Here is a 13,920-nt window from a genome sequence, read left to right as displayed (position 1 = left end):
CAAGTGGTCGCCGCTGTCCGAAAAGCGGCAAAATATGCAGCGTTGATGTGGGATAGCATCTCGATCTCTGGGTGTGTTCGCACTGCAGTTCCATGATATATGCACATCTGCATAATGCCCAGGCCTTTACTGTCCGCTGACATGCCGGCGACATAATGACGAACAGGTCGCAGCTCCCTCCCCCTTTTTTTTTTGGAAAACTTTGGATACTGTCGTGTTACGCATCAGTCCGTGTCAACAGAAAATATGGACGGGGCCCTACGAAACGGGGGACACTTGTACTGCATAAGTAGCCATTAATAGGTGCCATATGCATATCGTTTTGGGGTCTAGATTTTACGAGTGGTTCGCTTGCTTTTAAATGCCTGTGCAGAGCGTGCCGTTTATTTACGATCTTCATTTCAAAAGAGCAAAAGTCTGGCACCGGGACTCCGTCTCCCTTTTGTTTGAGGATCGCTATGGGATGTTGCTGTGGAGGAGGTCGAAAACAAGGCTGGACGCATTATCGAAAAAGGGTTCACATGAATTCGATTTAATGGCCTTAAAGAGGCTACAATGTAAACATGTTTCGGAATTGAATTTCAGTTTAATGGCTCAAACAATCCACAATTGGGGCAGCTCAAGCGAGAAGTTCCCGAAAATAAATTAGTTAACGTCCATAAATATTTAATATTGATGTTTTAAGCAAGTTGGCTTTTAAAAAATTAAAAAGAAAAATGTACCTAAAAATTTTAAAAACTAATATTTTTAGATTTTGGTTTTTTTTTTAAGGATTAATAGATTAATTAGATACCCATTACTCATCGCTGATTTCAAGTGGTAAGAAGCTTTTGGAATCTCTTCATCCTTTAAGGAACAGATAAAATTGTCTTTAATAAAGTTTTCTCTAATAAATAAAAATCCATCATAACAAAAAATAAAGATAAGTAATAGATTTCGAAATCTAAACTTGTAATTCCCTGTCATATTGATGAAGTGGTTAATAATTTTTAGATTACGCCTGCGCGTTGATTCCAAATCCGCGGAAGTTATCATATCGCAAACTCCATTACCTCTCTCCACTCACTTCCTCAATTATTTGCCGGCACTCTGGCCACACTGTCGATGTTTACGCAAATTTTGCACGTGGGCGTCTCGGCTTACTCACGCGTCAAATCAAAAGAAACACAAACGAAGACAAAATGCGGCTGCTGCTGCTGCGACGTCGCGTTTCTCCCCAGAGCAGCAACAAGTCAACAGCTGAGAACAAAAACAAACTGCAAAGGCAGCCAACAAGTTGTCGCTGCCTCAGTCGACGGCGACGGCGGCGCAGAGCGGCGATCACTCCCTTTGCATTTTCAAATTTTCAGTTTCAGTTTTCAGTTCGCGTTGGCACGTTGAACAAGACGGTACGTGTTCGTGGTCCTTCGATAAGTGATCAGAGTGATCGTCGTTCAGTTATCGATCAGTAGCGATAGATCGTTAATCGTGGGAATACCTGGGTTCTGTGACAGTTTTTGAGTGTGTTTTTCAAATCATCCGATTGGATTTGGATACAAGTTTTTCTACAGCACACCATACACATTTTAAACACCGATCCTCAAGCACCGATCCTCCATTTCCAAGGTGTCCAAGATCGCGTCGCGTTCGCCTGCCCGCCGTTAATAGCATAAAAGTGTTTTAATTTTTATTGGCACGAACGGGGCGAGTCAGTTTTGGAGCAGTTGTCGTTGCTGGAGGATCGGCGTCGCGTGTTCGCCTCGATCCTCGATCCCATAAAATCAGCTCCACGAAATCTTCGCGTGTGTCGTCGTCCCCATTCCACCTCTACGCATACCTGGGGGACTTTGAGAAGGGTTTAAATTATCTAATGCATCCGTTTCGTTATCGATTCTTTTAGTGTGAAGAGCCTGCGATTTGTTTGATCTTTCGGTCAGCTGAAATACGTAATAAAAGTGTCTGTGCGGTCGTCCAGGAAGCGGCGGAAAAGTGTGGAAATACTCGTAAAAATAGCTCAAGTCGTTTCCATTCTAAATTGCGCGTTGACAGCCGCAAGTGGCGCAAACAAGCCGAAACAACAAGGAGCTGTCAGTTCCGACCCGCCGAGTAGAATTCACTTGGATCTCTACATCGGCAGTGGGGGCACTTCTCGAGCTCACGAACAACGTCCTTGACCAAGAGGTGAGTGTGAAGGTTGGCTGCAGGCGCTCAAGAGTGTGCTATAAATGTGCCTTTTGTGTGGCCAAAATCTGGGTTAGCCTGGTCATTTCCCCCACGGGAAGTTGAGTGCTCTAAGTGGCCAGGCTGTGCAAACTTGTACTAAGTTAAGCTGTTCTCTAGGAAATAGAGTGGAATTTTTTAAGCCCACACGGTATACTATTTTTCAACAACTCAAAGATAAATATTTTAAATTTTATATGAGGCTTTATAAAAAACTACGACACTCGTATGCCTTCAAAACTTTTAATATTGGCACTATATTAAAAATACAATATATAAACTTAAAAAAATCTAAAATCTCATAATGTTTTGATCTATAGAAGGTAGTCATTTAAAAAACACAAATAACTAAAAATTATGATTATATGATTTTTACAAACAAATCTAAAGCGGATTTAAATTTGGCTATTTAAGGAGGAAAGACAATTTTTCTCTGCTACACCCACTGAGATGAAGCTCTTTTCATTCCATCTTTATTGGTTGATAATAACCAACTTGTTGAGAGGCCAATTTATGAATATTTTTTTATAAGCGCCCCTAAAAGATTACGATTCATTTCACCGCCACTTTATATCTGATGATAAATCATGCTAATTGTTGTTGTAATTCAAATACTATCGATACATATTAATTAGCCACACCCAAGTCAACCGCAATCTCGATGCTAAATCGGCCTGTGGCATCCACAGAGACCGAGCGACATTAATCTATAGGGGATCTTAAGATCTTATCTGCATTGGCGCCATAAATACCGCAGTCGAGTCATAATTTATTAATTACCGGACTTTCCACACATATTTAAGCGAGCAGATTGAGGTTTATTATAGTTTCGAGAGAACTATAATTATGTGATCACATAAGGTCAGAGTAAAGAATATTTGTTCCTACCAAATATGAATCGCAGTCCGAAACAGCAGCCACAGATTGTTAATGATGTTGCCCAATAGAGCTGGACACAATCGCCAACAACGGTTTATATACTTAATTTTATTTGTCTCGATTTCCCAATCACTTTGCTATTTCTACTGGGTTCCGATCTGCTGCTCCGCTACTTTATTCCAAGCGATTCAATTAAAAGACGCCCACTGCAGAGATCTCCATAACAATTTATAACTGCCTGCTCGAGAGACATTTTAGACTTGCGGTTATTTTATTATTTGAATATATTACTTAAAGGCAGTGGCGTTGTGAACGGAAGGGGTGTTTGGACTGAAAGAAGTGAGAAATGAGACCTAATAAATTTAAGATAACCCATAGACTAGTTACTTTCCCTTTAATATTCTGCTTAGTTATGCAATGAGACAAATAAATAAATATTAAAAAAATGAGTTTTGTATTTTTGTTGGCTCTGTCCAAACATTGATACCCTCCACACTCCACACAAATGACTCCAAAGACATGGTAATATTTTTTCTGACCATATATAGAGCTTGAGTTTGACATTATTAAAACATAAATAATATTGCCATTGTTGGTATTGGAATTTCCGCTTGGCAGCGAGTTATGAGTTCATAAACAAATGCAAATTAAGTGGAAAATTGTTGCACCAGCAAATTAGCGCATCGTCAGTGGAAAGTCATTCAGGCGCCAATATCCGAAATCCGACCTTATGTGGTGAATATGGCTAACAAATTTTAATGCTTTGTATTGACTTCAGCTCAAAATTTGCAATTCAAATAAAGCCAAGTCACAATAGGAGCTAGGGCTTTTTTGTGTTGGTTGTTTGGACTGCGGTCTTCAAAAAACTAATTCAAGTCGAATGGAGACGCGACTTCGTTTTAATGGTTCATCAACATAAGTTAATGGGTTTTCGGTTTTGGCCTAATGACAGATTAAACACATTCTCAAACGATTTGACAAGAGCGCCAACAAAAAGTGAGACAAAATCTAATCCGGGAATGAAGAATATCATTTTTAAGTCTGGAGAACGAAGACCTTTCATATTCGATTCGCTTTAATTACATATTCTGCGAAGATATGCAAATTTAGAAGACGACTGTTAGCGAGGTGTGGTCTAAGAAACACCTGACCAACATCATTTAATTATATGGCGGCAATATTCGTAGGCTGCTGTTTATACAAGTCGATGGCAATTTAATACGATTTGGGACAGATTCTAGCTGCTGGCTGTATTTATTTAAAAATGTTTTTTAATGATTTGTAACTTATTCATCATGTATGTTTAGCTTATCGCATGAATATCTTAAATTCTAAATTAGCATTAGATAAAAGATCGACGACTGAAGATTAATAATACCAAAACGCAATTTGCTTAAATATTATTTCATGCATTTTCTTTACACCTAAAATTACAATAATTTTTATCTACTCTGTTTTTTCTGATTGAGCAACTTGGCAGGTGGCAATTACCATACCAGAAATCTCCATCACCCCGGTTTATAATTGACAGACCTTTCAATATTTTGAAATAGGACTCCCATATAACACCTGAAAAGCAGCATTTCAGGCTGTCAACTACTGCATTTTTGTGGAAAATAAATAGTCAAAAATTGAATGGGAAAAAATCCGACAAAAAGACCGAGCCGAAATTCAAATCGATACAAATACAGAAATCAATAAAAAGAGGACGTCAAGTGCCGCTGGAGAGACTATTGAACTCGGGACTGTGACTCCAATCTTAATCTTGACACTTTGAAAGCGACGATCGAAAAAATGGTGGCCCCGCGCCGGAAGTTATACAAAGTCTATTATGATGAAACCAATTTATCAGGCTGCTCAAAATCAATTCAGTTCACCGCGTTTCCATATTTTCGATATTTTGTTGCGTCCAATTATAAAGTGCCGGGAAAAAATTAAACAAAGGCTGAAGAAAGTTAGCTGCAAATGAAAATCCGGCAAAGAATTTCCCTAAGTGGCTTAGCTGAACTCTTTGCTCTTTCTCTCTCGATTTTTCACTCTTTCTCGCCGCTCGTGATGCGTAGGCGCCGGCATAGATTTTTTCCATGTCAAACCAGCAACTGACAGCAGGTTTGCCAGCCATTCAGCCATTCGGAGCCCCAACTCGAACTGAAGTTTTTGGCTAAGCATTTAAGCGCGGCTGATTTGATTTCAGTGACACGACGCCCGCGGCGGCAGCGAAACTTGTCCTGCCCACACGCGACTGCGCCGTTTCAGTTTTCTCAGTCGAGTCGCCGCGCATGCGCAGTAGCTTCGCGAGCGTTTTTCTTTTCGTTTTAATTTTTGCGCCGTTTTAAACGCCCTGGGGGACGTGGACACCACACGGTTGCATGCTGGCGCGATCGGAAAAAGAGTCAAAATATTTGAATTTCTAATGCCATACGAGGGCCGACTCAAGAGTGTATCATTAAGTCATCCAATAGGTTAAAGACAATTAAGATGTTTAGCCTTGCTGTGGAGCTATGTCTATTTATAAAGATTTAAAAAGTATTTTGCAAAAATTTAATTTCTTAAAGATTCACCCAATTTAAGGTATCTTCTTTAAGTTTCAAAGTAAATGGATATCTCACATCATAATTACAAGCTCAACCGTTTTTTTCCTTTTTAAACTTTATTTGGAAACTTTAGATAATTTATTACCTCTATTATCTGTTACTCTTACCAATGAGTATTTTTATATCGTACCATTTCTATTGCCATTAGCATTTTTTGTTATGATAGGATGAAATAAACCTTTTATAGAGGTGCGAAACTTATTCAAATATTTATTTTATCAAAATGCAATAAAGAAATATTATGGTTCGATTAAATAGGTATTTCTACCTCTGAAACAACCCTCGCTGCCAACTGGCTACCCTGGGTTCTTATTTCCCTTACGCTGCCTCGCTGGCCGGCCATATAATCTGATGAAAATGACTTTTCCGATAAGCATCAAATTTCCTTTGATGATAGACCTGAAACGCCTTTGTCACTGCCATGGGAGTCGTTTGCCGGTGACGTGAGGCTAAACTTGTTCAATCGGTTGAGATCAGTGAGGGGTCCAACCCGGCCAGTGGGTGAAGATCCCGATCCCGATCTCGAACCCAAACCCGAACCCTACTCAGTTGCGGTTTTGGTTGCGGCTTCCGTGTGCATTTGCCTTTGCTTAATTAAATGTCAATCAATGTACTCGTCGCTTTATGGAGACGGACTTTGTTTCTGATTTGTCCGCTTTATTAAGTCGATGTGGCGTCCGTCGTCTTCATCATGTGGATGAGATGCTGCTGCGGTTTTTGCTGTCGACTCTTTGGCGTCTCCCTGGCGAGATTCTGTTTTTGGGGCCTCGAGCTGACGACTGCGTGGGCGCTGGACAATAATATATACGCTCGGCCTATGCATGATCTATACCAAACCAATGGCATTAAAAAGTATTTAATAAATTTCAGGCCTGAGGATTATGTGTTTTTAGGTGTACATTCGGAGGTGTTTCCACTTCTGGTTTCGGCTTTTCTTTATGTTCGAGGCGGATTACGCGGTTGACATTTGGTGGGAAATGTTCTGGGTTTCGATCGGTAGCCAGCGGCCAACTTAACTGGATATTAATAAACGTTTCAATGAACACTTGGCACAGATCTCGGGCATTACGCTTGGGTTAAGTTCTTGATAACCTTTCAGGGAATTTGAAATGGATGAATAACTCGGACGACTTAAGTCTTTAGAACTTATAAGAGAGATGGGATGAAATATCTGTCGCATAAGACTGTGATCTAGGAAAATCTTGGTAATATCGTTGGAATTTTACATCTAATCTTTTGTAGATAAATTTAATTTCCAACTGATGGAGGATTTATTCACATTTGAAAAATTCCTAAGATTCTAAATGTTGGTATACATCATGATATGTCTTACTTCTACAATTTCTAGCCTTTATTCTAACTTCCTTGTGGCGCCTTCTTTACAGCTAGGTTCCTAACCATACTAAACCACTCCCAGATTCTGTCGAATGGAAAATAAAAACCCTAAAATACTCTCAGCTTAGCTCGAGTAAAAACTCGCTGTGATCTGCCACCGTTTCCAGCAGTTTTATTACTTGTAGAGAGAGAGAGAGACCGAAGCTCTGGTAATTGCGATTACACCCATAAACGGAACAGATCCTACAGCCTACAGATCACATCCACTTGTGACTCAGTGACATTGTAGCCAAGAGAACGAACAGCCAACAACAGCAACAGAACAACTGCCACTATAAATCCATAACTGTCAGTCAACATTTTGGACCAGTATCGGAGAAGTTGTCGTCGTGTCTTGTATGGCCAGAACGCCATTTGCTTTTGGCCCGGCTCTCATTCGGATTCTGCCTCTGAATCTCAATGTGGCTGGGTTGGAGCATCGTCGACCGTTACCACATTCCTGGGACACCTTCGGGCCAAAGCCAATAACCAACATCTCGGCCACATTTCTTGTGTTTATTTAAGCATGAAAGTTGTGTAATGGCTGGGAGGATCAACTCTGAAACTCTCTATCAATTGGAGTTTGTAACACATCTTGACATTTGTGGCCGCTCAAGTGATGAGCCAAATGCCTAATTGCAACTGTGTATTTTTGGGTGGTATTCTTGAATACATTTTACGACTGCCCCTTGTTTAATACCCATCAGTGAGTACTTCTTTCCACATCCTATTTTATTTTACCGATCGTTAAACGCTGAATTTATGATCACTAAAGGAGGTTGGGATACAGTTTCTTTTCTAGTTTTTTTTATAGTGTTTTAAAAGGAAAGCAGATGGAATAAAGCGTGTTGCTTAATATGGGTTGATCAACTCTTTAACAAGTTTTTAAAATCATAAATTTAATTACGTAATGTAAAGGCAATTTTGCCTTATCTTATCTCAGCCCTTCCAAGAAATAGTTCCGAATATCCAAAATTCACCATTAGGCTCCCATCAACTTTTCCTCGGAACTTCCGCTACCGAAGCACCTGAAAACACAGCCAGGCGAAAACAACAAATCTGAACACACACATTAAATAAACATTTATTTAAGTTAAAAGAGGCATGCAAGAAAGAATGATTGCAAATATCCAACATAAATCTCAGGAAGCTCAAAGAATCCACAATGGGCACACGAGAAAATTACAACAAGAAATATAAAACTTAAGCTCCGAAATGCTTTATGATGATGACGCCCACAGATGGCTAAAGAGATGAAAGACATCAGGGGGGGGAACGCTACACAAATATATCTTTAAGCAGATATATAACTAGGTGATACCCGACCAAGTACTTCCGGCAAAGTGGGGAGTTTAAAACTGAGGGGGAAATCTGAATACGCGTGTTAAAAATTTCAAAAATGCTGCAAAATATTTACCAAACGCTCTCCTTCTGTCTCGTTTAATTCTTCTCCAGCTAAACAAATTTAATTTGAATTTTATTTATTATTTTATGCGATTTTATTATATGCCCGCCACGCAATGCGTTTTACTGGGCGTTTTATTTTTAAACGTAAATAAACAACCACTGACTGAGGACCCAGATCTGATTTTCCTCGCTTTATCGTTTCTTTCTTTTTTATTTATATTTCAGCGGACGGAGAGATTTTGGAGTGAGGTGCCGGTACCCCCTCCCTTAAAAAAAAAAAAAAAGCACCGAAGACAACAGCAACAACCGCGATGAATTGGACGCGCGTGCTGCTAATCGGGTTGACCGCCTTGGCGCTGACATTTGTGGAGGTTGCATCACTCTCACTCGATCCAGGTAAGTGCCAACGATCCACCTTCCCCGCACTTTGCATTCCGGCAAAACTCTTCTGCCTAACTGTTCAAAGACCTGAAAATCACAGTAAAATTCCCGGTTCCATGCACTCAGAAAATGAATCGCCCTGAATTTTAGAAAATCGCCTATGGATTTGCTTCACTGGCGATTTTTTTCTTTAAAATAAAAAAATTTTCTACTGGTAAAGAAAATTTTCTTCCAATTAATCAAAATTCATTAAATTCAAGAAATATTCCAGAAATATAGAAAAAAATCGCCAGTAAAGCAAATCCATAGGCGATTTTCTAAAATTTTTTTTTGAGTGTGGGTATGTTTGGCTTATAGAAATGGAAAATTGATTTTAATAGATAATGTTGTATATTTATTTCCGAATGTATAAGAGTTTTCTAATATTTAATAATAATATATAATAGATAGAATTTTATTTCCAATTATGTCAACATTTTAAACTCCTTTTGATATTTTTAAGATGGATTAAAAATTCAAATTCCCCTCAAAAAACTAAAAAATTTTATAAATAAATCTGTCCATATATATTTCTAAATGTGCAGTGTATGTACATATTTTTACGGTTTCTTATGGTTAACCAAACGACTGCAGCATCGTCAATGTTTGCCGAGAAACGCCCGTAAGCCATACTTTTGGTTAACAACTTTGCGATTTATGTAAATCTCGAGCTCAAATCCCAATGCAAACGTCGCCAAATGACAGTGGGGTCACCAGTTGTTGAGTTGGTGACCTCCCTGGTCCGTAGATGGAGATATTGCAGCCCGATCACGAGCCGTGGGCCCTGGCCCCAGACCATCTCGCGACTGGAAATCGCCACTTTTATGCCCGTGTCCATGTCCATTTCCACATCCACATCCATGTCCACGTCGTGAAGGTCACCTGGCATGAGCCTGTCAAAAGTCGGTGGCTGCCAGCATGACAAATATCCGCACAAATGCGTGAAATTCTATATAGAGTCGTCGTCTTGATGGATTCCTTTGCGCCACGGGCTTATTTGGATTGTGCAAATACTACGGTGTATCGTGTATTTATTTGGGTTAACACCGCCAGCAGTATTAGAGGCAATCTCTGGGTGACCAAAATAAATAGTTCCATGTTCCCTGTCCGAGGTGTTGTAATCCGTGGCAGGCGAAATAACCGAATGCCAATGTTTGTGGGCAAATAGAGCAAGTGGCCAAGACTCGGTTTACTTGAAGAGATTAACAAACATGACCCAATGATGATTTGGGTACCTAAAACCGTATTATCTCTGTTTATATTTGGCTGTTTATTGAGTAATCAATATGTGTGCGGTTACGGGAGAACGGAAGTTGTTCTTAACAGTTTCGAAACTGATCGCCGAACAGTAAACGAGATAAGACACGAAAGAATATCCCACCAAAAAGTATATTCTAAAATAACTATACAGTTCGATTCTGCTAATGGTTATTTTTGGTGTTTTATTTTTATAAAATGAATAATATTATTATTTTGTTATTTCCATCTACAGTTGCCTCTGCTGAACTGGAACAGTTTATTCGAAAGGGAGATGTGGTTATTTCAACGCGTCACATACGGTAAGTAATTAGCAGACATTGGATTATGTGAAAGAACGTATTCTAAACATTGAATACGTAGCAAATAAAAAAAAGTTTCAAACAAAAATAAATTATGATTTTTGAAAAATATTCTGTCTTTGAATTTGATTGTTGAAAATACTGTTTTGCATATAATTCGATGTTTAGTTATTAGTAACGATTCTAAGGAGTGATTTCTGATTCTCCCCTCAATTAGACCTCGTCGAAAGTTGCACATCTCTATAGAAGCCCTCTTTATGATTGACTTTCCCATGCTGAAGCATAAGATGTCCTTCTTCCTGGACCGCAAACAGCAGCGGGTTACCCTGGACATCAGTGCGAATGGAGCCACCGAGTCGCGGAACTTCGAGATACCCAACATCAATGAGACGAGCACCATCCGATCGCTGGCTCTGCAGTTCTCTAAGAATCGAATAACCCTCTATGTGGACTGCAAGGCGAGTACGCATCACGACATCGACATGAACCTGGCCAAGTTGTACACCCAGATGGATGATCCGGTGATCAAGCTGGTGAGTGGATGCTAGCCAGTCGAAGGCGAGATTGAAGGTGACTAAACTATTCCTCTGACAGTTCCGTGAGCGCAAGTACCCACTCCACTTCGACGGCGACATGGAGCACTCCCTGCAGCGGGCCAATTGCCAGAAGGGCATGCATCGTCGGGGCAATCGTCGCATGCTGCGCAACAAGATCACCGAGCGTGGTGAGTTATACCTGACAATATTTGGCTCCCTACGACCCACCCAATTTTGCATGCATTGGGAAAAATAATGTATAAATTCTGCTATTAGCCATATTTATTTGATGATTTATAAGGTTTTAAAATTTAAATACTTAGGGCCGTTTTCTCGTTCGTTTGTTAAATTTGAAGTAGTGTAAAAACCTTGAAATCGTATGGGAAATCAGAGCTTTAACCCTATTTAAAACCTTATATATTTTTTGTATTTTAAACCTTATAAACCCTTAAAGTTCTTGAAATTAAAAAATGTTACATTTAAAAATTTTTGAAAATAAATAAAGGTGGTTCATAACATTCTCTATAAGAGTTTTAGATTTGAAAAGAATACAAGTTGTATTTTTAAAAAAGCCATTATTTCTAAATCATTTGGAACAAGTGTCCTAATAAAAAAATAATAATAATAGTTAAATCAGATCAGATAGTTAATATAATAATGTTCCATTACCATATCCTTAGAAGCTGATTATTAAGATGGCATTCGTCCTTTTTTTAATATTTATAGTTTTTATATAATTATTATAATCTTGTACTTAATCTATTAGGTGGTTTATTTTAAAGGTTACATCAATTGATTACACCTAATATTTTTCCTATACTTTTTCTCTGTGTCTCAATCATTGCAGAGAAGAACAAGAAGCGAGATGTGCGCGGCTGGTATGAGCCAACGATCGCCAGGGAAGGAGTCGTGGACAACCGGCACCAGGAGGTGCCAACGAACGTGGATCGCGGCGACATTCCCGTTCTGAATGGCGATTGCGAAGGTAGGTTTACTCACCTCAACCACCCATTCGGCGGCTATCAACTGTCAGTCGGTAGTCAGTCGAGGCAGTCAACGGATCTGGGCGTAAAGGCGTGGCTCCTTTCCAAAACGAGGGCTTCCTACAGATCCGAGGGTTGGACTGCTGCCTAGATTAGATGCTCGTTTTGATGAAATTATTTGACTTTTGTCAGTTGGCGTTTATGTCACTCGAGGAACATAATTCAATTAAGCAAATGTTGCGGAGCAACCTGAAATGGGGTATTTGTGTGGGTTGGGGAACTGATTCGGGGGATTGTTGCATCGAGTGGGGGCTTGAATGGTTGAATTTCAATGGCATGTGCAAGTGAATGAACGAGGCCTTGAAAACCAGTAGACCCATTCTCAAATTGTAATGCTATCGTATCAGAACAGCAAGTAAAATTTTATTAAGAGAAAATATATACGGCCTGATAACTATATTTGGTCAGTGACAGAATTAATTGTGTTGAATAAGCGGAGGAAACGAATCTGTCAAAATAAAATAACTGATTTTGATTAATAACCTAAAAGTTGACTGTATAAGGCAACAGATATGTGGGTTGCCAAATTTAAACGCAAATAGTTTAGCCCTAGAAATACAGCAAGTGATTCCTTAAAGCAACTCTAGAGGTTAATACCCTTGTAATACCCTTTTCCATTACCAATTTGCATGGCCTTAAACCATCTTCGCTCAACTCGCTAATGCCTTATAAATCTGGCAAGCAATTAATAACGACCCATACACTATCTATGGCTGCGTAATATAGCCATAAGTACCCTCATCGATGTCACTGTCTTGGCCAATAAGTCGCCGCTAAGTGATCACAGCGAAAGGGTAATATCGGATGGAGGGTATGGGGTCTACGAGGCGCCCACAGAGCGAAAAACACTAATGAACGGCGAGATATGACAAAGCCATGCATAAGCTGTGCACTCGCTTCTTATATAGTACACATAGCTTGGTGTCGAGCCGGCATAATTATTATTTATCTGGCTCAGAGCAAAGACACCAAATTGGTAGCCTAGCCAGCTACGATCTGTACCCACACAATCTACACTTAGAAATGCGGACTGGGTTGTACATTTCAGAAAAATTAGGTGTCCCCAAATAGATGTGATTACTTAGACTTTTTTCATTGCCAGGAAATTAAAGAATAATAAAATATAATATAAAATGTTAGGAAAGAAAAGGATTAATTTTAATTTTGTAAAGATCTCTTAACAAATTGTTAAATTTTGTATATATATATATATATCTGGCTTAATTATGTTCTAGATATTATTCAAGGTCTTTTTTCTTAACTTGTAATTCTTTTTTAAATATTTTAACTTAAGTTCCCTTTAATAACTTAAAAACCAAGGTCTTTTTTCTTAACTTTTTATTCTTTTTTTAATATTTTAACTTAAGTAACTTTTAAATGACTTAAAAGCCAAGAACGCCTAAGTTCTCCGAGTGCAGTCGACATGAGTACGGGGCGGCATATAAATCGCAAAGGCAAAAGGCAACGACAACGGCAAATCGTAATGAATGAATTACGTGGCCACGCCGCCGACGAACCAGATAGAAGCGAAGGTTGCCAAATGTAACCAAAACGAGATCGAGATTGCTGGGGCGAGGACCCGATCCCCAATCCACGAACCGAGTTGGAACGGATGCGTTTGGGCGTTAAGGCGGCGGCGGCGTTTTCAATGTTGACAAAACTCAAAACTCACTCAGGCTTTCAGCGAGGTAAACCGACAAAGTCAGACAGATGTGCCCGTAGAAGCGACCACTAGTCGCTAGATGAACTAGTTTGCTGGTTGCCATGTGTCTTACACGGTGTTGTACAACTTAAGAGGCCTAGAGATGACAGATCTATAAGCGATATATTGCAATTTGTTGACTTGGCCAGGATGATCACAGGAAATTGAGATATCTGGTATTTCAAGTCGAAATGCTCTGCCGCAATT

General features: G+C 39.4%; 1 protein-coding gene across 2 annotated transcripts in view; it reads left to right on the top strand.

Moving 5' to 3' along the window:
• The first annotated feature begins 1,281 nt into the window (after positions 1 to 1,281).
• Positions 1,282 to 13,920, top strand: part of Tsp (Thrombospondin) — a 47,313-nt gene continuing 34,674 nt past the window's right edge. Inside the window, exons 1-7 of one of the 2 annotated variants that reach the window (XM_017159210.3) lie at positions 1,282 to 1,388; positions 1,880 to 2,160; positions 8,679 to 8,849; positions 10,366 to 10,432; positions 10,650 to 10,965; positions 11,027 to 11,156; positions 11,816 to 11,953. In XM_017159210.3, coding sequence (XP_017014699.2) covers positions 8,765 to 8,849; positions 10,366 to 10,432; positions 10,650 to 10,965; positions 11,027 to 11,156; positions 11,816 to 11,953 — 736 coding nt within the window. In that variant the 5' untranslated portion in view covers positions 1,282 to 1,388; positions 1,880 to 2,160; positions 8,679 to 8,764. The remainder of the gene's footprint in view (positions 1,389 to 1,879; positions 2,161 to 8,678; positions 8,850 to 10,365; positions 10,433 to 10,649; positions 10,966 to 11,026; positions 11,157 to 11,815; positions 11,954 to 13,920) is intronic. The other variant, XM_070215092.1, reaches the window with a different exon arrangement.

The sequence above is a fragment of the Drosophila takahashii genome, chromosome 2L (genome assembly GCF_030179915.1).
Source record: "Drosophila takahashii strain IR98-3 E-12201 chromosome 2L, DtakHiC1v2, whole genome shotgun sequence".
In the NCBI taxonomy this organism is placed as follows: Eukaryota; Metazoa; Arthropoda; class Insecta; order Diptera; family Drosophilidae; genus Drosophila; species Drosophila takahashii.
This window is presented reverse-complemented; position numbering and strand designations above follow the sequence as displayed.